This window comes from Schistocerca piceifrons, chromosome 7, assembly GCF_021461385.2.
Source record: "Schistocerca piceifrons isolate TAMUIC-IGC-003096 chromosome 7, iqSchPice1.1, whole genome shotgun sequence".
Taxonomy (NCBI): Eukaryota; Metazoa; Arthropoda; class Insecta; order Orthoptera; family Acrididae; genus Schistocerca; species Schistocerca piceifrons.
The window spans coordinates 478,066,412-478,092,887 of record NC_060144.1 but is presented as its reverse complement, the minus strand read 5'-3'; the positions used below and the strand labels follow the sequence as shown (position 1 = coordinate 478,092,887).

The 26,476-nt window shown below is 45.7% G+C and overlaps 1 protein-coding gene across 1 annotated transcript in view; it reads left to right on the top strand.

Annotated features, from left to right (window-relative positions):
- LOC124709032 (neurogenic protein mastermind-like) overlaps positions 1-15,312 on the top strand; it is a 365,469-nt gene extending 350,157 nt beyond the window's left edge. The window contains exons 3-5 of the mRNA XM_047240679.1: positions 10,160-10,249; positions 10,379-10,699; positions 13,498-15,312. Of these exons, the coding sequence (XP_047096635.1) occupies positions 10,160-10,249; positions 10,379-10,699; positions 13,498-14,046 (960 nt within the window). The 3' untranslated portion in view covers positions 14,047-15,312. The remainder of the gene's footprint in view (positions 1-10,159; positions 10,250-10,378; positions 10,700-13,497) is intronic.
- The last annotated feature ends 11,164 nt before the right edge of the window (positions 15,313-26,476 follow it).

The window sequence follows — 26,476 nt, the reverse complement described above, 5'->3', positions numbered from 1 at the left end:
ACCATTGTTCACAGTGAATTTCAGCTCATTTTCTAGATGACATGCTGTATGAGGAAAAGTGACGTGTAAGGAAAATGAGTAAAAATTGAAAAACGTCGGCAAGCAAATGCACAAAACACATTTTAAAATGAACTTTGACTATGTTCTACACTATATGTCTTACGTTTTTAGAATATAGCAGGATAGTCATCGAAACTATTTGCGGGATAAAAACGGAAGATTTTGCATCGAAACAGCCCCATCAATCCCACATCACTGTTCTCATTGTTCTCCCACCGCTGATGGCAAGTGTATCTTGTCACTTGCAGAAAGTCATTTGTTTTTAGGCGAAAAATTCGTAATGTCCCTGCCATTTGGTGAGACCGAAAGCTGAAGCGTAAAAACCATGGGACGGGGATTGGTTTTCGGGGATAGGTTTTATTTTTATAGTCATGTAATTTTTTAAACAATACCACTCTTTTTCATATTTATTTTCCTGAAATCTTTCTTCTTATGGAGGCAACATGGTGACTTTTGTGTGACTTGTAAATGTGGTATACGGATTTGAGATTCGAAACTACAACGATAGCTCTAAATAGTTGTTGGGGCTGAGGACGCAGATAAACGTAATTTAATCTCCAAAGTCCTTTAGTGATAGTCACACAAAAACGTGAAACTGTCTTTGCTACCTTCCATTACATGTAAGCTCAGTGTGAGCTGTGGCTAAGTAGCCACATGAGAACGTGAGAGGAGAAACACATGCGCTTCATGTTTAAATACAAACTGACATTTTTGGGTTCATAAACATTTTATTTTTATCTGTTATTACTTTTATTTTGTCATTTCATGTACTGACACGTTCCATGACCTTTCAGATTTGCTCCTCAATTTGTTCCTACGGTACTAGACGTGTAAAATAAAAAAAAAAAATGGCTCTGAGCACAATGGGACTTAACTTCTAAGGTCATCAGTCCCCTAGAACTTAGAACTACTTAAACCTAACTAACCTAAGGACATCACACACATCCATGCCCGAGGCAGGATTCGAACCTGCGACCGTAGCGGTCGCGGGGTTCCAGACTGTAGCGCCTAGAACCGCTCGGCCAACTCGGCCGGCCTGTAAAATAAAAAAATAAAATAAAATAATCAGTTTCCTCCAGAATGCGAATCCACAGTGCCGCTTGGCTCAGTGAAGTAGGAATATCCACCACAAGAGTACAGGATTGTACTACGTCGATGATTTTCGACGGGTGGTGGAGTCTGACTTCTCAAACAGAAAGCCTGTTCCTCAGTGTAAAATAGGACATACAGTCGCCATAGCTGGCCAGTGGGAGCAGCTTTCTCTTTTCAAGACACATTCCGAGAAGGATGAGTAGTGCCTGACTGCAGTTGACAACTGCGCACGAGCCTTGCAGGGCGCTGGCGAGCTTTGCGTGGGCGTCACCTTGCGTAACTCTGCCGTGCTGTGCTGTGTGGCGGCGTAGCGTCGCGCTGCACGAGGCGAGCCGAACCGGCCCGAAGCGAACCGATGAGCCTATTAATAGCGACGGCGAGCGTCCTACGGCCGCTGCAGCTGCGGGCAAAACACCGCACCCGCTGACGGCGCGAACGCACAGCACAGCACGGCGCGGCGAGCGCGTATCTCACGCCCAGGCGTACCCCGCTCTAGACAAGTACAAAATACACAACCATCTCTCCCACCTCCCTCGCAGGTCGCCGAAGTGGCGTCAAATCGAAAGACCTGCACCAGGCGAACGGTCTACCGTACGGGAAGCGTAGCCACACGACATTTCCATTTCCATAACAGGCATAAGACCTTTTTTCTCCTACAGATGCTACAGAAAACCGCAATGTCTGTAACCGATGCAAACTGGAACGATGGCGCTTGACTAGGTAGCCCGAATATTATTGGTTGAATAAATTTATGTCGCCAGTTTTCGTCCGGCAAAGAGAGAAAAAATGATGGAATACAATTCCTGGTTATCAGACTTCTCCTTAATATTCGATTAAATTCCAAACCTCTCGGCAGTGTACCATGGAGTGAGGGCATGTGCTGCTGTTGATTGAGATTCGTCCTTGAAATGTGAAGACGTTAGGCTCTGCGGGCTTGGTTGTTGCTGTTCGGTACGACAAAAAAAATAGTCTATGAGCTAGCACTGAGCTTCAGCCGCTCTTCGCTCATCATCATGCAAGAGAAAACTCGACACTAAACTATAGATACAATCATATCAGTCACAAACATTCAGTAGATATATGCATAACACATTGACAAGGTGCCATTGTACGCCAAGGGAGAAAAATCTTCCAAGTTTGACAGCTGATTCTACCCTTCATGGTATCTCGGGTAAACAAAAGCAGTTGGTATGTCACGTTGACACCTGATTTACTTTGTTACTGCGCAACGTGTGGCAGGACAAAGAAAATATACTATCACTAAAATGAACGGCATCTGTATTCTATTGTGAAAAACTTCCGCCTTGTCCGGTAATGGTAGTGTGGGCCATAGCCACTGGGGAGGTGAAGTGCTTCCTGACTTTGGGTACACGCCATTATTTATTATTATATATTTAAAATATGCCTAATTACAGTAATTGTAATTAGCCTTTTCCGCGTTGCTCGCCTGTTTATACGTCTGACACATCAGTCGAATGCACCTCCCCCCTCCCCCTCTCTGCCTCTCACCCTTTCTCCCTCTGTCTGTCCACCTCATCCTCCCACATGTGCCTTTCCATCTTCTCATCCCCACTCTCTCTGTCTACTAATCCTCCCCCTTCCTTTTCCCATTTCCTCCACCCCCTCTTTCTGAAGATATCCTCCCCCCATTCTCTTTTCCTCTCTGCCTGCCCACATGACCACTACACCTGCCTCATGCATCTCCCCCTCCTCGCCGTTTTCTGTCCATTTCCTCCTCCCCTTTGCTCTGTTCATCCCCACCTCTATCTGTCTCAACCTGTCCCGAGCCATGGTCATCAGCACATGTAGGTCCTGCAGTACAGTTAAATAACTCAGGCCAATACCACTCCCACAACAAGCCTGTCATTCAGGGCAGCCTACATGTTGGGGGGAGGACAACCGTTTCTTGCCCTCACATGTACGCTGTGCATGTACATGGCAGCCTATGTGCCAGGAGACTGAAAAAGAACTGTTTTTTCGCCGTATCTTCACTTATATTGGAGCTAGGAGGTTATCAGCTCCACAGTGTCGATTCTCGTGAAGTTTGCTTTTTCTGTGGAATTGGTTGGAATCGATCCAGGAATTTGGTAGAAGATCCTGGACTTGTAGATATACACTCTTATATGTGTATGTATATATAATGCCGGCCGCGGTGGCCATGCGGTTCTAGGCGCTCAGTCCGGAACCGCGCGACTGCTACGGTCGCAGATTCGAATCCTGCCTCGGGCATGGGTGTGTGTGGTGTCCTTAGGTTAGTTAGGTTTAAGTAGTTCTAAGTTCTAGGAGACTGATGACCTCAGATGTTAAGTTCCCTAGTGCTCAGAGCCAGCCATTATATATATAATGTATATTTTCTATTGCAGTGCCTCTTCATAGCTCTATAGACGGCTTTAGGCGGAAATAATAGCCGTTTGCACTTCACAGGTGAAAGCCGTTAGAAGTGCTGCCAGGTATTAGGAATTTCCTTAAGTTAGCTTACCTGTAGGAGTGTCTTAGTAGTAAAGAATTAATGTATAAAAATTTCGTTCATGATGTGGCATTTTTTCACGTATTCCAGTGTTTATGACTTCGTATCTTCTGAAATGTGATAGGTAGGTGGGTGTTACCTGCACAGCGATTATTGACTGACAGTACGAGATATGTGTACCAAGTCTGATTGAAATCGGTCGAGTTGTTTAGGAGATGTGGAACATACTGTTCAGTCATATAGATATAGTTAGATCCATTTTTATGATATGTATGGACATAACATATAGTAGATGTTTAGGTTTCATTTTTATTCAAGATACATAAGGAACAATTACAATTATAACGAATTGTAATAGTATGAATGAAAATTATTCAGTAAACTACATTCATATTGGTAAACCTCTGTGTGATCCATATTCGTTTAAGATGGTGATTCGCAATACTGCAGATACATACAGTAATGGCCTTATAAGTATTACAGACAAAACAACTTTTTTTTTTTTTTTTTAACTTGAAGTAATATTCTAGATAAGGTCATTACATTGTAAAATTGTGAAATTAGTTCGTGTATAGCTTTACTAAAACTGGTTTTCGGTGGACCAGCTGCATCCATTTTCTGTAATACGCATTTTTAATGCGTCTCTCGCAATATTAAGTGTGCGGAAAACCCACTGAAGGTGATCAGCTGTTCGGTAATCCTCGTTGCATATACAAACAGCACTTTTGGCTGGCCTGAACTGACGGTAGTAACACGTAAATTTTCCTTCTTCTAATGTTAGTTGACTGTGATAACTGTATGGAAAGACGGTGTAGATTACTCCGAAAAAATCTGTGGAGGGGCCGTTTGTAGTTCCAGCCCATTGTTCCCCAATTTTCTTTCGAAGGGCATCTCAATTTTCTTTTGGTCACAGACGGAGGAATTCTGTCGCGTTTGTTCGAGCTGCTTGTCCGGCGAGCTCGTGTACCAGCTCATTTCCAGGAGTTGGTACACGGGCTTTTGTCCATTCGGAGTTAGTATGCCATTTTCGCTGACGCAGTTCCACGATTTTGTTTGTGACCGTATTCAGTTTTAGTGTTTGCCCGACATCGAGGCGTGGCTTTGTTTAACGTGGCTGTGTCCGGGTCCCGACAGACGGCGGCAGGACGGGGCAGTGCCGGGCTGGGCCGGGGCGTCGCTTCCGCGCCGGCGGCGCATTCCGTTCGACTAGAGGCGTAACGCGATCGGCCGCCGCGGCAGCCTTGGCGAGCACGCACCCGGCCTCCGCTGGCGCGTGTTCCAGTGGGCCGCCGCGCGGAATACAGGCCGCGACGACACCGAGAGCGAGCTACGGAAGAGAGGAGCGGGGGAATAAGCACAGCTCTGAATAACTGAAAAACTCTATTGGACTCGTGATGCCAACTGAGGAGCTCCTTCAATCAGAAGTAGCGGCTCCAGGGCCTGAAAAGTCGACAACTGCAAGGAGAGCGGTGTGCTCATCCCGTGCCCTTCCGTACTAACTGAGCAAGGCACGGCGGCACGTCGACATCGCGTGTTCTTCGAGGTCTGATCGCGATCGCGGAACTTAGTTTGTTTCATTTCTTACTTCCATTTGTGTTTCTATCTGTAACGCATTGAAAATATGTAGACAACAGTACAAAAATCGATGGTATGCGCAGTGTGACTTGTGTGCATGTGAAGACCCTTGTTCACGGGACTCCAGCGGATATCACATCGTGATCACGGTGGTCGACATTGTGAACAATACCTGAAAGGGAACAATTCTGCGTTTGTTACGTACTAACACTGACAGCTGAGGCAGTAAACCAAATAAGTAATCATTACATTATTAATGTAAACTAGTCACTGGATACCACGGCTTCCTTAAACTAAAAAAAACTGAGGCGATATCCATGAACAAACTACGATTTTTATCCGGTGGTGGTCTTTTCAGCCTGCGTAGTGAAAGTTACGGAGAAATTATAGTTTGTATGAGATTTGTTCACGTTGCAGGCAGGTGACGTTCTGATACATGCGAATACTTTCTACGTTTGAGAGTTGTATATATTGCAGGCAGGTAACGTTCAGATACTTGCGAATACTTTCTACAGTCACATTTCAGTAGTTTTTTAGTTTCGTTATTAGCACTAGAAAAAGAGGACAAGTGAGAGAAGACTCGTACTCTGAGGATTCCGTGCAAACTTCATCAGGTATGTAGATAGATACCTCATTGTAGTTTTCGGTGAGTGGCGTCGCGAGTATCAAAATATGTGAGATAAATGGCTGTATCTTTTGATTGCACTGACTTGGAAGCCTAAATTTTTTACACCGCCAAGGGACCATAGACGTTAGTATTTAACACAGATTTCAACTGACTCACAGCGATACGGATAATGAAGTCATCCTATAAGGGTTTTAACTGATTGAGGTACGGAATCCTAAAAAAAGGCGAATTAAAGGGATAACGCTACTGGAAGCTTTGAAGACACAAAACTACTAGAAGATTTTAGAGCCCAGAGCTATCTGGCATTATAAGACGCATAGACAACAACACTTACGGCGAACTAATGTTAAGATTTTTCGAGGAGTGACTGTGGATGCACTTGGATGTAGATAACGTCCACGAGACGTTTTGGGTTTCTTAAATTTTATACTGAACTGATACGCTTGCCTGTGTGGTAAGACAGGACGCAAGTTTGCTCTGCGAGGATCATAATTTTTCTTTTTCTTAGGGGGTCAGAGACGGGGGATACTTCGCTGTGTATGTCCTTGACTAACTGTCTCTTAAATAACTAATCGTATTAATCGTGTTTAACAGACGCCTCAGGTGGTATATGCAACCAAGGTGTCGTGCCTGAAACGTATTGTTAATAGGTTATCAGTGGCGCTATTAAAGTCCCAGGCTGTCATTTCTCTTCCGGGTTGAAACAGTAAACAAAGGAACAAAATAGAGTTGCACGCAACATACGTTGTGGTCTCTTCAGCAGCTGAGTTGTTGCATTGCGACAAAGAGAAATTAAAAGTTGATAAGCCCCATAGGGACCGTGTACAGTGAACTGGGGTGCGCCGAGGACACGTGTCGAGACAGTAATGGCTACCTGCATGCCGTGTCAGCAGGCACGACGCGCTTGCGACAGAGCCGCCGCCGTCTCCTCTTTACGGCTTCGAGGAACGCCGCTTTACGGCGGGTTGTTCACATTTCGTCACAGCGGCCTCGCACCCGTATGTGGGACTGCGCGCCTCTCAGGTGAGATAACTTCTTGTCCGGCCGGATTTCTCAAATAGGCCGACGGACGCAATTGCCTCTCTCAATTCTGAGTCCCATTTCTGTGGCTGCCGCCGTTTCACGAGTGCTGCGGTGACTCCCACGCTCTGCTAATGCTCTCCGCTAATTCTGTCCTACTTGCACACGTAGCGGTTTACTGTGGAGGGCTTCAGAAGTAGACAGTATATAAAATATAGACTTGCAGTAGCAAGAAAGGCTGTTGTGAAAGAAGAGATTTTTACATATAAATTTCGGTTTTAGGAAGGTCTCAAAGTGTTTCGAAAGTAACGTTGTACATCGTGGAGGATAGCTGCTACTCAGAAAAAGAAAACAGAAGTTTTCGGAATGTTGTCGTAGAGAAGAATGCTGAAGAGAACGTGGATAGTTCGGATAATTAATGAAGAGGTACTCAATCGAAATGGGGAGAGCCGGCCAGAGTGGCCGAGCGGTTCTAGGCGCTACCGTCTGGAACCGGCGACGGCTACGGTCGCAGGTTCGAATCCTGCCCCGGGCATGGATGTGTGTGATGTCCTTAGGTTAGTTAGGTTTAAGTAGTTCTAAGTTCTAGGGGAATGATGACCTCAGAAGTTAAGTCCCATAGTGCTCAGAGCCATTCGAACCATTTGAAATGGGGAGAATAGAGCCAGACTGGAAGAAGAGATAGATAGAGTGATAGGACCTATCGTGAGACATCAAGGAGCTGTGATTTTGGTAGTGGAGAAGAGATGCCGGAAAGGGGAGGAGTATTGTTGCGGGAGAGGAAGGCTTGATACGAGACGCAGACTGATGTGTGTGTGATTTTTAGCGTTATGAAGAACTCAACACCTGTCTGTAATTTGCAGCAAACAGTTCTGCGCACTGGGCAGCGACAGACACAACAGGGAGGACATGTACGTTGGAGTAGGATAGAAAATCCTATTTTTCGTGCTTCATTGATTTGTGGTTGTTTTTTTTTAGATATTGCGCATTGTGTGACCAACACATCGACTCGTTCCACGATGAAGTAAGGTTTGTGATGGTCCCCAGTGACCAGAGGATGCGTAACTTGTACGGTGGTGACGGCAAACGTGTAGCGAAGGGCAGCCGGACGCTGACGACGCAGCGAGTGACCGCGCCGCGGAGCGCCGCTGCGAGTTGGCTCGCCCGGGTGCTCGGGGTGTGGTGTCCGGCCAGAGCGGAGCGCCTGGCCGCGTCTCTTGGCGTCGCGTGGCTTGGCGCTGCCGCGGCCTTGGGCCACCGTGTAATTACTCGGCCGCCGGGCCGCGCCGCGCCGCGCCCGTTTCGCAACACGCGATGCGGTCCCGTCCCTCGCGCCACGCACACGCGCTGCGCTCTCTCCACGTCGCTACCTCAGCTGTTACCTGCAGTACCTCAGCACCATACAGAACTAGACATGTGACGTCAATATGTCGCGTTTGTTTTGGTCGTAACTTCCACACTTGCACTATTGCGGCCGTGGATTGTTCATATTGTAATACTGGCCGCCCAATGCGACTCTCGGCGCGGGCCGCAGCGATCTTGGGCGCTTATACCACAGAGCGTCGTTTCGTGCTCTGATCCTGCATCCGTTGTCGACTTCAATGAAACTTCGCCGGCTACGTCACTGCGACGTCATTTTGTGACCGTGACCGACGTCGTGGGTATGACGTGTTTTGTGAAGCTCTCTCAGCTAGTTCGATTCTCAAAGCATTACCCACTATTTGGAAACATCCAAATTCTGCTTCTATATTATCATCACAGAAGATTTCTTTTAAAAAGGATGCAACAGACGTGAGTCCTTCATATTAATTATTGTTATGTGTGGTGATGCATAGAATCGTTATCTTGGCTGTGTGCACACGACATTCTGGTACGGCGGGAGGACCAACCAGCATGTGAAACTTGCATAAAGCTGAGGGATGATCTCTGTCGTCTGCAGGACCTGCCCGCTATCTTCTCATTATATAAAAGGAAATGTCCCACTGACTTATCATCTTCCAACCCAAACAACTAACGATAGAAATTTGAGACTTGGGAAGGGTGTTGATCTTATACTGTAGGCGTCATTTAAGAAGGAATTATCTGGAATTTCACCATTAAGTGTGTGAAATGGGGGATGATATTTTTCTTTTAAAAAAAAGTACGTCGCTATTAAGGCACCTGTGTGAAAATTTTGTTGGAAATAAATAGTCATTAAATAATCACTAAAGCATTTTTAAACTTACGTATATGCAAATTGGTATTTCACTTCTTTGGTTATGATTTTTTTTTTTTTTTTTTTTTTTTTTAAATGCGTGTTTCATTGCTTTTGGAAGTCCAGCCGCGTGAGGGAGTGAAATAGAGGACGAATAGTTTTGGGGAATTGTTTCATTATGATAACATTTTCGAAGCTAAATCTAAGATCATTTTTATTTCGCTTGTCTTATTAGAAATTTAAAAAATACGTGTTTTTCTGTTCACGGACATACAACCCCTTAGAGGGTGAAGTATGTCATGAAAATTTTTAAGAAAATATTTCGTTATATTAAAAAAATTTTAAAGGCGAATCTGCGAAAGTTGCTATTTTATCTTGTCGGTTACATATCAATAAATATTTGGTATGGGGTGAAAGATTCTATGGAAATTGCACCAAAAGAACACAAAAGGCATGATTAACAAAAATCTTGAACTCCAGCTACCACAATCGCTTTTTGGTCTGGAGTACATTTGGAAAAGGCCATGCTCCTATGGCCTTAGCGTGAAAAGCTTAGAAGGTGTTGAAATTTTGTGAACAACATAAAAATTTGATTACAAATAAAAAAAAATCGTGCAGACCATACAGACCACGCGAGTGTTGCAGGGGGCCGCTAAGCTAATTTTAAATAAGTGTGGTACTAATTTTGACGTAGTGTCCCTTCTCTTGCGTTCTTCATAGAATACTGCGAGGGAGATATTAAATATCCTACTGAGTGGCTTCGTTACGTTACTACTGTAAACTCATAGATTTTCAAAGTTTTGGGCCTCTTGTGTAATAGCGGATTTTATCGACAGTTATTCCACATTTTTTAATCTGTCTCTCATGTACTTTTTTTATGAGCTTATTACGTCGGCATTGTATTTTTCGTGCTGTGTTCGTTCCATGTTCGTGTTTGCTTCCAGATATTCCTATAGTTCTAATCGATTTTAACCATACTCGTCAGAAGGTTATCAAACAGTAACAACTGATTCAGAAGTGTAGAGCCCTACAAATATAATCGACGTTACCAGTACCATCCGCGGCTGCTGCAGCTCTGCCGTCGTACGTCTACGGAGGCCTCAGCATGTGCGCCTGTCCGCAGCAGCAGAAGTTCCTGAAGCGGACGGCGGAGGAGCTGGAGGCGGGCGGCGGCGCGGGCGACGGCGGCGGCTTCGGCGAGCCGGCCGCCAAGGTGCAGTGCACGGCGGGGGCGGGCGCGGGCGCCGGCCCGGGGGCGGCGGCGCAGGGCGCGGGCGCCGGCGCCGGCGCGGGGGCGCACTCGCCGGCCGCGGGGGGCGGGGCCGGGGGCGGCGGCGCCGGCGGGGGCGGCGGCGCGCCCGCTGCCGAGCCGCTCACCAAGTTCTCCGTCGAGATCGTGCAGCAGCTCGAGTTTAGCGCCGGCCCGGGCACCGGCACCGGCAACATCTCCACCAACGTCACCGTCAAGGCGGCCGCCGCCACAGTCAAGAGCACCGGCTCGGGGGCGCCTGGGGGCGGCGGTGGTGGCGGAGTCGCCGGCGGCGGGGGCGGGGGCGCGGCCCCGGGGGCGGACCCTGCGGGTGCCGCCACGACCGCGACGCCGTCGCCCAAGCCAGCGGCGCAGCCGCCTCCCGACCTCGGTGCGCTCGTGGAGTGCAAACAGGTAAGCCTCTCTCTCTTTCTGCAGCATGCATCTTAAAGGCTCCCTGTCGGTAGCATCGAGACAAGAGGTGTTCACTTCGTCACCTCTCTTGACTGCTTAGTAGAGGTAGATGCTACTGGGTAACGAAGACAGCACTGTACATTTCTTCTCTAGTAAATATGTTTGTTGAAATAATGATATGTGGGAAGTCCCGTTTTTCATAAAAACGTGGTTCTTCTTTACATTTTTCTTATGGGGCAGCCGCAACTGCATAAGTCCATTTCGTAAAATGGAGAAACCACACAACAGATGACATCTTGGATATTCGGGAATACAGCCGGATGTTCGCGTCGTTTTCGCACCTGAGACTGGACTCGATCGACCCAAGGACCGGTGTCAGGTAGCACCTGAAGAAGACAGCGAGGCACGCTGTTGAAATATCGTGCGAAAACGACGCGAACATCCGGCTGGATTCCCGAATATCCAAGATGTCAACAGATCGCCGGGAAAGCATGAAGAATTGCACACAACAGATGCTTAATCCGCCATCCTTTATTGTGTACAAGACCGGTATCGGAACACTTATTAAAGTTCCATCATCAGATGTAAACTATAATAACGAAAATATTGTGCTACACTTTTCCAGTTTTAAGAGTTCAGCAATCACATGTCTGATGGGTCGTTCGCGGCCTCGGTACTCACGGTTAGTATTTACTATTGCAGAGTTTCACTGTTTGAGTTCCCTGTTGTGGAGCACGGAGGAACGGTTTTTATGAAATTAATGTAAGTAATTCCAAGCAGTATGTGGTTTCTCTCTCCCTCCCCCCACCTTTTACATGTTTTAACACTCTGGTGGCTTTTGGCGTCCGATCGTAATGTCGGTTTGTCCGGATTTTTTAGGTTCCTTTTGTTATTTTGACATAGAAGTTTTGGTTCCATGACCACTTTGGGGTGAGCGTGATCACAGGTGGTTACATGATTTTGTTTGTAAGTAACATCCTGTTATCTCGTTTAATTACTGTAATTCATTTTAGAAATTTTAGCCGCGTAGTTCCATTTGTGGCATTCCAGATCTGAGGTTCCCCTCCAATTGTCGTGTACACCATATGATGGAACTTTAAGTGATCAGAAACCGGTCGTGAACACGATAAAAGATCGTGGATCAATTATCTGTCGTGCGGTTTCTTCATTCTACAAAGAAATATTTGTTTGTTACGAGACGATTTTCGGTTCATAGGCCATGATCAAGTAACTACCGACTGTTCACAAACACACTAACATGCAAGAGACCAAAAGTTGAAAAATAAAGATACTGTCGACTCTGAGACTTTTTCGTCACGACATTAAGGAGGAAACGGCAAATCGAGTACGGATCATTTCCCGTGTAAAGTCGTGATCAAAGAAATTGTACAATGGCTACATAGTATGTTTAGTTTTATCGTTACGGTTTCTTGCATGCTTGCTTTTCACCCTCGAATATGAAATTTTCTACCAAGAAGTGACGGAGCATTGCGTTAACATTCTTCCCTACGTCTTTACGTAGTAACGTTTCGGCACTTTCATCCCGTTGTCAGCAGGGTTTAACTTCGTGGAGCAGTCTTCTGTTGTTTTTATATTAATCGCAGTCTTCATATGTACATACATCCCATGAAAGCATAGTAACGGACACTGCCGTGCTATGTTACGGTTTTTAGTCCAGAGACTGGTTTTATGCTGTTCCCCACTCTTGTCCATCTTGTGCAGGTCTCTTCATACCTGCATAAATACAGGGTGATTCAAAAAGAACACCACAACTTTAAAAATGTGTATTTAATGAAAGAAACATAATATAACCTTCTGTTATACATCATTACAAAGAGTATTTAAAAAGGTTTTCTTTCACTCAAAAACAAGTTCAGAGATGTTCAATATGGCCCCCTCCAGACACACGAGCAATATCAACCCGATACTCCAACTCGTTCCACACTCTCTGTAGCATATCAGGCGTAACAGTTTGGATAGCTGCTGTTATTTCTCGTTTCAAATCATCAATGGTGGCTGGGAGAGGTGGCCGAAACACCATATCCTTAACATACCCCCATAAGAAAAAATCGCAGGGGGTAAGATCAGGGCTTCTTGGAGGCCAGTGACGAAGTGCTCTGTCACGGGCTGCCTGGCGGCCGATCCATCGCCTCGGGTAATTGACGTTCTCTGTAAACTGTTTATACCAACGTTTAATACACCACCTATGAGGAGGTTTAACACCATACAACTGTCGTCGATTCACTTCTGCCGTACTCAATAACACAAAAAGCTTTCTGTTGAGCGGTCAACAGCGCCTCAAGCGAACAAATGTACAACTAAATGAAACTTTATAGCTCCCTTAATTCGCCGACAGATAGTGCTTAGCTCTGCCTTTTGTCGTTGCAGAGTTTTAAATTCCTAAAGTTGTGGTATTCTTTTTGAATCACCCTGTATTACGATCCACATAAATGCCAATCTGCTTATTATATTCAGGTTTTCGTCTTGTTACACAATTTTTATTCCCCCCATTCTTTCCTGCGCTACCAAGTTAACCGTGCCTCGACGTCTATTCTTTCTTTTCATCAATTTGTTCCGTAAAATTGTTTTCTCCCCAATTTGATTCTGTACATCATAAGTTACACAGTGTACGTCATCTACATATTCCCTTTCTACTAACATCAAGACAACATTTTCTGTTTAGCCCCACACAATGTATTGGGCAGTTCAGCCCATCGCAAAGCGCAGCAACAGTTTTTTCTTCCACCACCCCGGACCATGCTCTTAGTGACGGATATGCACGTGCGTTTTGTTTTCAGGAGCAGATGGACAGTGAGTTCGTGGACTTGGAGCAATGCGCCGCCGCGCTGGAGAAGGACGCCAACGGCGGCGTCACCTTCCCCGGCCTGTCCGACCTCATCGGCGACGACACCAGCGACGAGATCATCACCTCCGATGCCTTCAACGACCTCATCTCCGAGATTTCCGACTTCCACTCGGAGTTTATGAAGGAGTTCGATTTCGACGACCGAGGCGGTAGCGGAGGCGGTGCAGGCGGCGGTGGGGGTGGCGGCGGTGCCGGTGGTGGTGATGCGGGGGCGGGTCGCGAGGACGACAAGACGGGCGTGCTGACGGCGCCGCAGGCTCAGCAGCAGGTGAGTCCTCAGCAACGTGTGTTGCGCTCCACCTTCTGTCCGTCTGTCTTGTGTCTTGATAATGACAAGGGGTTTGTGCGTATTTCTGCTGTTGCTCACATCCATTCCAAAAATACCAACCGAGGTTGTGCTCTGGAACCCCATTCGAGAGGAGAGGCGTTCTTATGCTTTCCAACCATGCACGGATTTCCAAATCCTATGGGGATAATGTAGGACAATTTCAATAGTACTACGACTGATCACTTCCCCATCCTTTTCAAGCTGAAATATTCGAGAACTCGTCGTCCATGAGGGAATCGAATGCTTAGTAACGTACCTTACTTCGTCATTTCCATTTATCTTCTCCCATGCTTCTTTCTCCACCCGCCTATTACATAATTTTACCTCTAGTAATTCCTTAACTAAATCATCTGGCCATAAGTATCTGGAGATCCCATTGTAATACGGATATGACCACTAGGTTTCACGAGAGGCGAACCCACCAGTATAGAAGGAGGTGGGGGGAGCATTGTGAGGAGACAAGCAGTAACAGCAGAATAGAACGGTCAGCACGGCTCAGTCGCTTCGAACGTGTCAGGGGACATTTCAGCCTTTCTGAATCCGCGCAAGTCGGTTACAGGACCTCATATGCTGACGAACAGGAACCGTCGAGTAATGCGAAAGGTAGTTTCAAAAAAGCGCATAAAATCAACGAAAGAAATGATTCGTGTGTTCTGGAGTGATACCAGCTGTCCAGCTAACATAACGACTGTCCGTAGGAAGCAAAAAAGGGTGGGACACAGTGGTCGAGCTGCTCCACATAAGCCATAGACCCCTGTAGTCAGTTCTAGGCGATGGGTATAAAAAGCGTCGCCACTGGTTAGTGGACGACTGGAAACCAATGATCTGGAGTGATGATTCACGCTGCACTTTGTCACAATCCGGTAGAAGGGTTTGGGTTTGACGAATGCTTGCAGAACGCTACCTACCATCGTTCATAGTGCCAACAATGAAGTAGTGTTACGGTGTGGGGGTGCCTTTGTGGTTAGGATGTGGTTTCCTTATTGCGCTTAAGAAAATGTTAAATATGGAAGGATATGAACACATTTTAGAGCATTCTGTACTGCGCACAGAAGGGGAACAGTTCGGAGACGCTGATTTTTTGTATCAGAATGACAGTACACCCTGTCATGAAGCAGAATCCGTGCGACAATGATTTTTGGACAATAACAGCTCTGAAACGGACTGGCCTGCCCCGAGTCCCGATGAACACAGTGGACCAACTTTGAGCTGAGTTAGAACGTCGATTTCGCTGCAATCACCGGCGTCCGTCAATATCTACTCTGGTTTCAGCCTCGAGGAAGAATTAACAGACACCTCACTGAGTGTCTTCAGCAGAGGTCGAGACGCCATTAACGTTCACTAATATGTGTCCCTATACTTTTAATCAGATAGTGTGTACTTTCGCCGTGACACGTACACCGGATTTATTCATTTGCCCTATAGACCTCGATTGAATTTCGGGAGTTTCTACATACAAATTCGAAATTCGCATACAAATTGGAAATTCGTCCAATTTATTCTTCATACACTGTAATTATTTCTATTTTTATTATTGAATTTATGAGGCACTTGCGCACGATTACTGCAATTTGACTTAAATTCGCGGAACCGTGATGCAACATTGTGTACATTCACTGAAACAGAATTAAGAACTCATTTCACTAAATTAGTTAAATAATGTTGGTAGTAATGAAACGTGAAACACTTACTGACTCTTAATATAAGAAGTAGGCCTCCACATCCTCTCTGATTACTGAACGAGGAAGATAATTGTCTCACCAGAACCTTGTATGAGGCACAGCGTACATATAAAAAGATGACGGCTTTCTTTCGTAGCACTTAATGGGACCAGCTGACGAACAAAGTGATCTGTAATGAAGGGCCTCACCATTGAACTGTCGTGACCTCGCCACTACGCAAATACGCCAGTGTGCGCAAGTGACGTTCGCGGTACTCAGCAGCGCTCAGCTATGGGATCGGTGCAGTTATGTATCTGTGTGTGCTTTTTGTAGTGTGCGAATTACTATAAGTTCGTGACAGAGAATACTTGTGGTACTGTCTGTTAGAGTCCCTTTTTTCACTACATTCGCCGACGGGTTTCAGCAATAATTACTGCTTTAACATCTCTGAGAATGCTGTTAATAATCTAATTTTATCTTCTAGGTCAATACGGGAGCAACACGTGAGCTGTGGAAGAGCTCCATACACTAGACCACGAAACCCGGGTCTCGTTATTGACTATCTGGGTTTCTTGGAGTGTCTACCTGTGGAGATTTTCGAGCATACAAGCCGTTGGTCATTCGCGCTATTCTTCTTTGTATACGTTTTCTCCGTTGAACCGTCCAGATATGGATAATCCAAACACGTAAGCAATAGTCACGAATAGCTCTGAAAAGTTGTTTGTCCGCTATAGTAAAAAAAAAAAAAATAGCTCTGAGCACTATGCGACTTAACTTCTGAGGTCATCAGTCGCCTAGAACTTAGAACTAATTAAACCTAACTAACCTAAGAACATCACACACATCCAAGCCCGAGGCAGGATTCGAACCTGCGACCGTAGCGGTCGCTCGGCTCCAGACTGTAGCGCCCAGAACCGGACGGCCACTCCGACCGGCCGCTATAGTCAGTGTAATTGCAAAATATAAGGACGAGCTGAAAGATCCTCCTATCGGAGCACAAAAAAAGCGAGTAAACTCTTCTCTAAAACTCTCTGTCAAAAAAGTGGGGGCCAGCTGCCTGAATCTTCATTCCGCCTTTCTCACCAGAAATTTTTGCATGCGAACATATTCGTGCTATTTTAACGCAGAACATTCTAAATCCCTTTACTCTGTCTCTCTTTGTAGTTAAGCCTTCACACTCAGCATCTCCCTCTCACGGCCACTGCATATTATCTCTCTCCCATTGTCTCCTTTTTCTTCCATTGACGTTTTCTCTTGGTTTTGTCTCTCACTGTCATTACCTTCATCCTTTTCTCTCGCTCTTCCTTACCACTGTCTCCTTCTCTGCCACTTTCATTGTCTCTCTCGTCCACTGCCATTGTCTTTGCCCCCATTCTTTTTCACTCTCTTTCTTTCTCGCGTACAGTCTGCTGTCTTTCTCTTCAACGGTCATTGTCGCCTCTCCGCACGTGTCCTGGGGATGGTTTGCTCGGGCTTTTGACCCCTAGACCGAGAAACTTTTTAACACGTGGGTATAATCGGCGGGCGAAAGTGGGAAAATTTCTTCGTGTTAAAGTTCGCAAGCCTGGAGGGAGCTGGGGGGGGGGGGGGGGGGGGGAGGTGTCTAGACTCTCAAAGCGTATGTGTGGTCTCCACGCATACGTATTTTTCATTTTCACTGATTTCCTCTCTCTTTTTCTCCCACTGCTACTATCTCCCTCCATTTTTTTTCTCTTGCGCTGCCTCTGTATCTTAATGCTCATCACTGTCTCCTATCTCTCTGGCTCCCACTGCTATTGTCTTCATCCATCTCTTTTTCTCTTTCACTGTCACTTTCTCTTTCTCTCTCTCTCTCTCTCTCTCTCTCGCCATCGCTCTCCTCTCACTCTGTCTTCTACTGGCGATGTCTGCTCTGCCTTACATTGTCACTGTCTCTCTGCTACTCCCTATCAGCACAAAATAGAGCGAATATCTTAGCATGCCAAAATTTTGCTGGGGAAGATGGAATGATGATTTAGACAGGTGGTTCCCATGTTTTTGTCAGATTCTTATAAAGACGAGTATATTCGCCTTTTCGTGCTCCGATAGGAGCATTTTTCAGCTGGTTCCCTTCTTTTCCATGTTACAGCAGGGTGACCTGCTTTATAAAACGAATGCTGTAGGTCGGTAATGTTTTGACAGTTTATTTATAAACTTCGACACATTTACATACTTTGACACATCTAAACAACAAATGAGTAGGAATAATATGCACAAAATAGTCTCCCATCCAACGCAGATTAACTTAACAAAAAAAAAGAATACACAACATGCACATCTACGGTGTACTAAAAAATGCTGTGTTTACTTCGCAAGTACAAAGAATTTCGTATGACAACATAAATTCTGTAGGTGCTTCCGGCGCCAGGTGGCACCTTCGAATAATTTTCAGGTCAGTACAGCCTGTACAGGTGCGAAGTGCCCATTATATAGAGACAGTGCATCATAAAGTTTTATAGGTGAAAAAATGGCGATTACAAATATAGTTTGGTGATTTCAGAACCCTTGCGAATATCCCAGAACCATTGTCATGTGCTTACTACGTTAAAACTACAATTACGACTCAGACCGGATAGCACACCGAGCGAGGTGCCGCAGTGGTTAGCACACTGGACTCGCATTCGGGAGACGACGATTCAAACTCGCGTCCGGCTATCCTGATTTAAGTTTCCCATGATTTCCCTAAATCACTTCAGGCAAAGGTCGGGATGGTTCAGTTGAAATGGCTGGCCGACTTCCTTCCCCATCATCCCCTAATCCGATAGGATCGATGGCCTCGCTCTTTGGTCCGCTCCCCGTATCAACCAACCAACCGGATAGTAGGCGCCTATTTTACGTGCAGAAGTACGATCAATTTGAAGCTCTTGATCTCAGTAATGGATAATGGTATTGAAAAATGTTTCAAGGTTCCCGAAGGACATCATCGTGAGAACATGTGGTAAAAATTTCGAGGAGTTGCCACGAATAGAAATTATAGAAGTTGTCATACCAACTTTTGGTACCCAGCGATCATGGTTTTCCGGGTTTTCTCAGGAACCGCCCATTAATACGTAGTGCTTTTATAAGTTATCTAAGGCCCATCGTCGATCACACCGAATGCAAACGAATTCCGGTTCACTCTATTTGCCTGTGCTGGATTAAGTGCGTAACGTTTAAATTTTGGCCGTCTACTGTATGATAGCTACAGTATACCCGTTCTTCCGACAGGTATTCAAACGATCGCTAGGCCAAGGTCCATCTAAAACATTTGTTCCCTTTTTTTGAGTCAACAGACTTCTGTGTAATTTGATGGGGCCCGCCACGAATTCCTCTCCTGTGTCAACCTCCTCTTCTCAGAGTAGCACTTGCAACCTTTGTCCTCAGTTATCAGTTGTACTCCAATCTCTATCTTGCTTTACAGTTTTTGCCCTTTACAGCTCCCTCTAGTAGCACTGAGGTCATTCTCTGATGTCTTAACAGATTTCCCATCATCCTGTCCCTTCTCCTTGTCAGTGTTCTCGATATATTCACCGAGCGAGGTGGCGCAGTGGTTGGCATACTGGAGTCGCTTTCGGGAGAACGACGGTTCAAACCCGCGTCCGGCCATCCTGATTTAGATTTTCCGTGATTTCCCTAAGTCGCTGCAGGCAAATTCCGGGATGGTTCCTTCCTAATCCAACTGGACCGATGACCTCGCTGTTTGGTTCCCTCCCTCAATCAACCAAACAATCCACATGTTCCTTTCCTCTCAGATTCTGCGCAAAACCGCCTCATTTATTACCCTATCAGTCCACCTTATCTCGGTGCTTAATAGAACGCGAGATATGACTGACATAAGGAATCGTATTTTGCTCGCGGCTTTTTGGTATATACTGGCACCGTGCACTGTCACGCCCAGGCCAATTTACGTGATGCACGAGGCCCTGCCATCCTCACCTACAGGGTGTGTGGCTGGATTGACAATTCCATCTTCAAATCGAATATTTCTTCGAATTCTTACCGTGTTTAAAGTCGCCGAAACTCCCATGATTGGAACAACTGCGAAAATTGTTTTACCGATACATTCAGATACCTTGTTACGCTTATCGCCACTTGATCGGATTTGAAGGTCGGATTACAGGCGGGGTTGGGTGCTTGTTGCGCCGACTGCTGTACTAGCACATTTCTCTCAAGGGCCAGTAGCTTGCTTTTCCGTGATGTCCAACCAGTGAGGCGGAGTGTTGCGAAGCAGTTGGAATACTTCGGAACGATGTGACCCGACCCGTAGTTGAGACCGACTATCAAAATAATTATGTGAAAGAAAAAGGTTTGTGAATCTTTTCGGGGAATAGGCCGTGGGTTCAGATTTTCGGACGACCAGAAGCTAACAGATTCACCTTTCAATTGTGGAAGAAATTGCCGCAATTGTTCGCAAAGGGAGGGAATGCAACTTGCAGTTCAGCAGGCCGAGCAGCTCTTCCTTCTCCTTTTTCCGACGTTTGTCGAGACAGAATCACAGCGCAACACCGCTCAGCACTGAAGAAACGCTCATCTGAGTCACACACGATAAGATACACGCTTGACACTATTTCGACAGGTCGGAGAAAATAAGTGGCGAGCCATCTCCACTGTGACCTTGCCTAGAACCGCCGTGCGAAATTCCTGCAGTATTCTCGACGCTAATCGGGAGGCATGGACTTTACCGAAAAAATTGCACCTCCCCCACCCCACCCACCCTTCCCCCCCTCACGCAAACACACACACACAGACTCGTGCGTGTTGCTGTAGTGTTTAACTTACTTTGTTTTTCTTTCTACTCCCTCTCCCTAGCCATTCCATCACCCTATCAGCGCTGAAAATGTTAATATTAAAAAAACCGGGTACTCCTTGTTATTTTAGCGTCCCCGGCTTTTCGGCGTTGTTTAGCCTTGGTTCTCAAAGCAATTGGAGTAAGTGATAAGCTGTAACTGATTTCTTTTCATTGTGGTGGCTGACTGAGAACCGCCAGTCGTTTTGAGTCCCATAGTGAGCAGCTTGCCGCTGCGTGGTATTAAAGTGCTTGCGTTGCCTTTGCAGGCGTCGCGCCAGCGTGTGGCGTCAGCTTCCGACAAGGCAGTGCTGATGAGTTAAGTGCCGCGTCCTTGGTGCGCGCCGCGTTATAAACCTCGCGACTCATTATACTCCCTGAATGAATGAAGCAGCCCATCCCCTCTGAGGAAACCGGCTGGTGCCTTGCAGAATCGTCAGCTTCCACCACGTGCCTTGTCTTTCCAAAAAAAAGAAAAAAAAAAAAAATACATTTTTATAAATGGATATTAATCCATACATATTAGAAAAGTGGATGTACTTATCTGTCTATGTATGTGTGTATGTTCCACATGTCGTCTAAACCACTGGACCAAAATAAAAAAAACTTGTTACACGTATTATATAGTCAGGAAACAATCGCTACAGTATACGAACCACCTACCTATCACAGAAGTGGGGGTGGGGGTGAAAAAGCAGTGTAGCTCATGACACGCAAGTACTTTATTAATCCAGTATTTGAGAATGAGAGCACGTAGTGACTTGCAACAAACCTTACTCATAATTTCAAATCTTCACGAAACTTTTCCTCTCTGACAGCCCTCACAGAATGATGAAAAGAAAAAACTGTATCTCTTACTATACTTTCCCTGTTCATGCAGTAAAACTGCCACGTGAAGCATAACGTTACTTCGTTACTACTAACCGTATCCGAGATATATTTGGCGGACAATATTTATATACACCCCTGAATGGACCAGCAAAACTGTGTCTTTGTAGGACACACAATGTAGGAGATCCGACGTCATAAAAATTGAGCTGCGTGAGCAATGAGATCGCAGGGCGAAATTCACTAAATGTACAGGTGAAATATGTGTAAAAATATGTGTGAAATATGTTAAATACATTGATGGAAAAAAAATTGCAACACCAAGGAGGAGACGTGCGACGTAAAGCGAAGTTGAAAGGCGTTTTTCTACATGTGAAAGATGTTGTCTATTCAAATTTCGCGCTAGTTGCACGAGTGTGGCGCTATTAGCACCACTATGAGGGAGCAAATCAGGTTTGCTTTAAATACACGCTGTAACAGTCGTGGGCGTTACGTACAGTTGGGATTGGAATTGGTGAGTTGATTTTAGTCAAGAATGCCTATAAGGCGACAAAGACGCCATTATCGACACCTCACCTATTTTGAGTGAGATCCTGTAATAACGCTACGAGGTGTACTTTATGCGCTATTGCAGAAATAATTGGCAGAAATGTAGCCACTGTACATGATTGCTGACAGAGGTGGCCACGAGAATGTACGGTCGCAAGATGACCGGCCTCCGGACAGACACGTGTCACTATCGAGAGGGAAGACTGTCGTGTTCGGCGTATGGCTCTGGTGCGTCGTACCACATCTCCAGCATCAATTTGAGCACCATTTGGCACCACAGTGACGCAACAAACTGTTACAAATCGTTTACTTCAAGGTCAGCTCCGAGCCAGACGTCCCGTAGCGTGCATTCCACTGGCCCCAAACTACGACCGTTTACGGCTTCAGTGGTGTCAAGCGAGAGTTCATCACAGGGCAGGGCGGAGGTCTGTCGTGCTTTCTGATGAAAGCTGGCTCTGCCTCAGTGTTGGTTAGTAGGTCAGTTGGCACCTGTCTGCGTGCTAGACACACTGGACCTAACCTGGACTTACGGTCTGGTGTGCGATTTCGAATGGCAGCAGGAGCACTCTCGTGATTAACCCACGCACCCTGACTGCAAATTTGTACGTCAGTCTGGTGATTTGACGTGCCGTGCTGCTATTCATGAACAGCATTCCAGGGGTTTCTCTGGAGCAGGATAGCGCGCGCTCACATACTGTTGCTGTAACCCAGCATGATCTACAGAATCTTGACATGCAGCCTGGGCCTGCTCGATCACGAGATCTGTCTCCAATCGAGCACATCATCCGACGGCAACTGCTGTGCCTTTCACTAACAGCATTAACCGTCCCTGTATTAACCGACCAGGCGCAACAGGCATGAAACTCCATCCTACAAACTGATGTCCGGCATCTGTTCAACACACTGCATGGACATTTGCACGCGTGCGTTCAACATTCTGGTGGTTACGCCGGTTATTAATGTACGTGAATTGCACATTTGCAATGGCTTTTCTCGCGCATTCATCAACGTGTGCTCTTTTGATGTTAATCACTTCAATGTGTTAGCTAGATAAATGTATTCTCGAATTTTTCATGTCTCTACATAATTATTTTTTAGTGTTGGTATTTTTTCCGTCATTGTATATGTGAAAATATTTGACATGTGCATACGCAGGACCGGACTAATAGAAGATTGGAATGAATATACGCATATCCGCCCAGTATCAGGCATTCAGTTAATCTTCGGTATACTCGATGTCGTTTTCTCCGCATAATGTTATCCTATTTACCGGACTACTTCTCAGTTAAGGCTACAAGGGCCACCTCTCGTAAACAATCCCCAAAACAAGCGCTGTCCTGCTAATGAAGTCTGTATTTTAAACAAAACACAGCTTGAATGCCTTAATTATGTCTTGTATCACTTCATAAGCTGTCGGTAGCCGTCCTGCGGTTCTGCATACCATTCATGGACACTGCCGCACGTGCAGAATCTCTTAAGCCGGCTTTGTACAATACGTCGGTGCTGTCTTTGAAGCAGCAGTGTACAACGAAGCCCATGTAGCGTAACCAGCAGACAGGCGTCTATAGTTCATAGTAGAGGGAGGCTATTCTAGGCCCCATATACCCCACTTATAGACGGATATTCGACTCTTTTTTTCAAATTCGTCCTGGCCTTCTTTGTTGATAGGTCTGTGGTATCTGAATAAAGTATTTTCTTAGTTAGTAGTCGTGATGACTGGGTGTTGTGTGCTGTCCTTATGTTAGTTAGGTTTAAGCAATTCTAAGTTCTAGGGGACTAATGACCATAGATGTTAAGTCCCATAGTGCTCAGAGCCATTTGAACCATTTTTTTTAGTTAGTAGACCGGCCGCAACAGTTTTCTGTCACAATGCGTTTTCGACTGTCCTGCTAGAGTTGTCATTGAATTGGAAAGCCCATTTCAGCACAAAAGGATAAATATAAGTGTTTTGAAGTGAGAGAGTACGTACGTGTGCCGCTGCCGTGTGCTGGGCGGGTGTGGCGTGATAATCGTATGCGTTTGACAACGTTCCGATCGTCAGTCACAGTCGCGCGTGTGTTTGCCGAACATGAAACGCTGTGCTTCTGATTATCGTCAGGTCTTCAGGACTAGACTCAGAAGTGGCTGAACCTGTGCAGCCATCGGGATATTCACGGTCCACGCTGTTAAAGAACTATTGTAGCTACTCGAATTTGAGTAACACACGGTAGGACGTCAGGATTACTTCGTTCGCCCACACACCACCAGTAGCGGTGCAAATGATTAAGAGCTGCATGTAGAACAGCCGCTTTAGTGCATTAGCATTGTCTGAGTTTCGTGTTTTTACAAGATCTTGCAGGGTGTAGGAATGTGGACAGCGACAGATGTTGAATGATCACTCCGAAGAACACGGTCGTGCCACGTACTCGCCTGAGGCAGCGTTCTCAGCACCTGATAGAGCTTTAAAGCGCTCACATTGCTTTCGATTTGGCCAGGGGGACGAATTTTGGAGTATGCAGATTGTGGGTGATTCAGGTGTGACAGTGGCCCGATGTTGGACTGCATGGGAACGTGAGGACAGTCATAGATGTCGTCAAGGTTTCCATCGACCACGTATTAAAACGACAGAAATGGATTGCCCTATTGTGCAGCACTGTTCACATCCTGTGCCTGCCATCCGAGAACAAAATAATGGACTCCCTGCACATTCTGCGTCGTCGTGCATCATTTCCAGGAGAGTGATAAGTACCGGACTAGGGAAAAATTACCATCCCATGCATAGGCTGCCATTAATACCATAAACAAACGGTTGCGTTTGCAGTGGTGCCTTGAAGTGGTAGTGTGGAATGCTGAAAAATGCGTGGCATTGTGTTCAGCGATGGATCACGGTTCTACACTGACACGGATGTCCATCGTCTGCGAGTATGGCGGCGACCTGGGGAGAAGTCCCATTCTTCCAATGTTTCGTTGAAGCTCAGCGGTGTTACTACTGTCGTCATGATGTGGGTATCATGGTCACGGCTGGTAGCGACTGAGGGAACTCGGGGGCAGTACAAGGGGACGTCACCGACACCTTGCGTCCTCGTGTCTTGTCTCTCGTTTCTTGTCTCTCGTTTGACAGTATTGTGGTGCGATTTTTCAACAGTCAGTGGTCGTCCACAAGACCCGTGTCTGCATTAACTATCTGCGTCATCTTGACGTATTCCCGTGGCCAGCAAGATTGCCAGATCCGTAACCGATAGAACACGTATGAGACCAACTCGGACGTCAACTTCTTCCCAGTACCACGAGGTTTTAATTTATTACTTCTTTAGTACTAACTGTGTTCGAAACACCTTTTCAGACAATCTTCACGTGTACCATTGAACGTACATGCAAAATTCTGTCATTGTACAATTCGTAGTTCAGGGGATACGATGCAAAGAGACAGCATTGACAAAACTCTACCTTCTGCTGAGCGAGATCAGACTTCAAGAAGAATATAATAATTCCAATCCCAAAGAAAGCAGGTGTCGACAGGTGTAAAAATTACCAAACTATCAGTTTGCCACGGCTGCAAAATACTGACATGAATTCTTTACAGACGACCTCGGGGAAAATCAGTTTGACTTCTGTAGAAATGTTGGAACACGCGAGGCAACACTGACGACTTATCTTAGAAGGTAGATTAAGGAAAGGCAAACCTACGTTTCTAGCATTTGTAGACTTAGAGAAATCTTTTGACAATGTTAACTGGAATACTCGCTTTCAAATTCTGAAGTTGGCAGGGGTCAAATACAGGGAGCGAAGGGCTATTTACAATTTGTACAGAAACCAGATTGTAGTTGTGAGAGTCGAGGAGCATGAAAGGGAAGCAGAGGTTGGAAAGGGAGTGAGACAGGGTTGTAGCGTATCCCCGATGTTATTGAATCTGTACATTGAGCAAGCAGTAAAGGAAACAACAGAAAAATTCGGAGTAGCAATTAAAATCCATGGAGACGAAATAAAAACTTTGAGGTTCGCCGATGACATTGTAATTCTATCAGAGACAGCAAAGGACCTGGAAGAGCGATTGAACGGAATGAACGGTGTCCTGAAAGGAGGATATAAGTTGAATATTAACAAAAGCAAAACGAGGATAATGGAATGTAGTCGAATTAAGTGGAGTGATGCTGAGGGAATTAGATTAGGAAATGAGACGCTTAAAGTAGTAAATGAGTTTTGCTATTTGGGGAACAAAATAACTGATGATGGTCGAAGTAGGGAGGATGTAAAATGTAGACTAGTAGTTCAAAGAAGAGCGTTTCTGAAGAAGAGAAATTTGTTGACATGGAATATAGATTTAAGAGTCAGGAAGTCCTTTCTGAAAGTATTTGCATGGAGTGTAGCCACGTATGAAAGTGAAACGTGGACGATAAATAGTTTAGACAAGAAGACAATAGAAGCTTTTGAAATGTGGTGCTACAGAAGAATGCTGAAGATTAAATGGGTAGATCACATAACTAATGAGGAGGTACTGAATAGAATTGGGGAGAAGAGATATTTGTGGCACACCTTGATTAGAAGACGGGATCAGTTGGTAGGACATGCTCTGAGACATCGAGGGGTCACCAATTTAGTATTGGAGGGCAACGTGCAGGGTAAAAATCATAGAGGGAGACCAAGAGATGAATACACTTAGCAGATTCAGAAGGGTGTAGACTGCAGTAGGTACTGGGAGATGATGAGGCTTGCACAGGATAGAGTAGCATGGAGAGCTGCATCAAACCAGTCTCAGGACTGAAGACAACAACAAAAACAAACA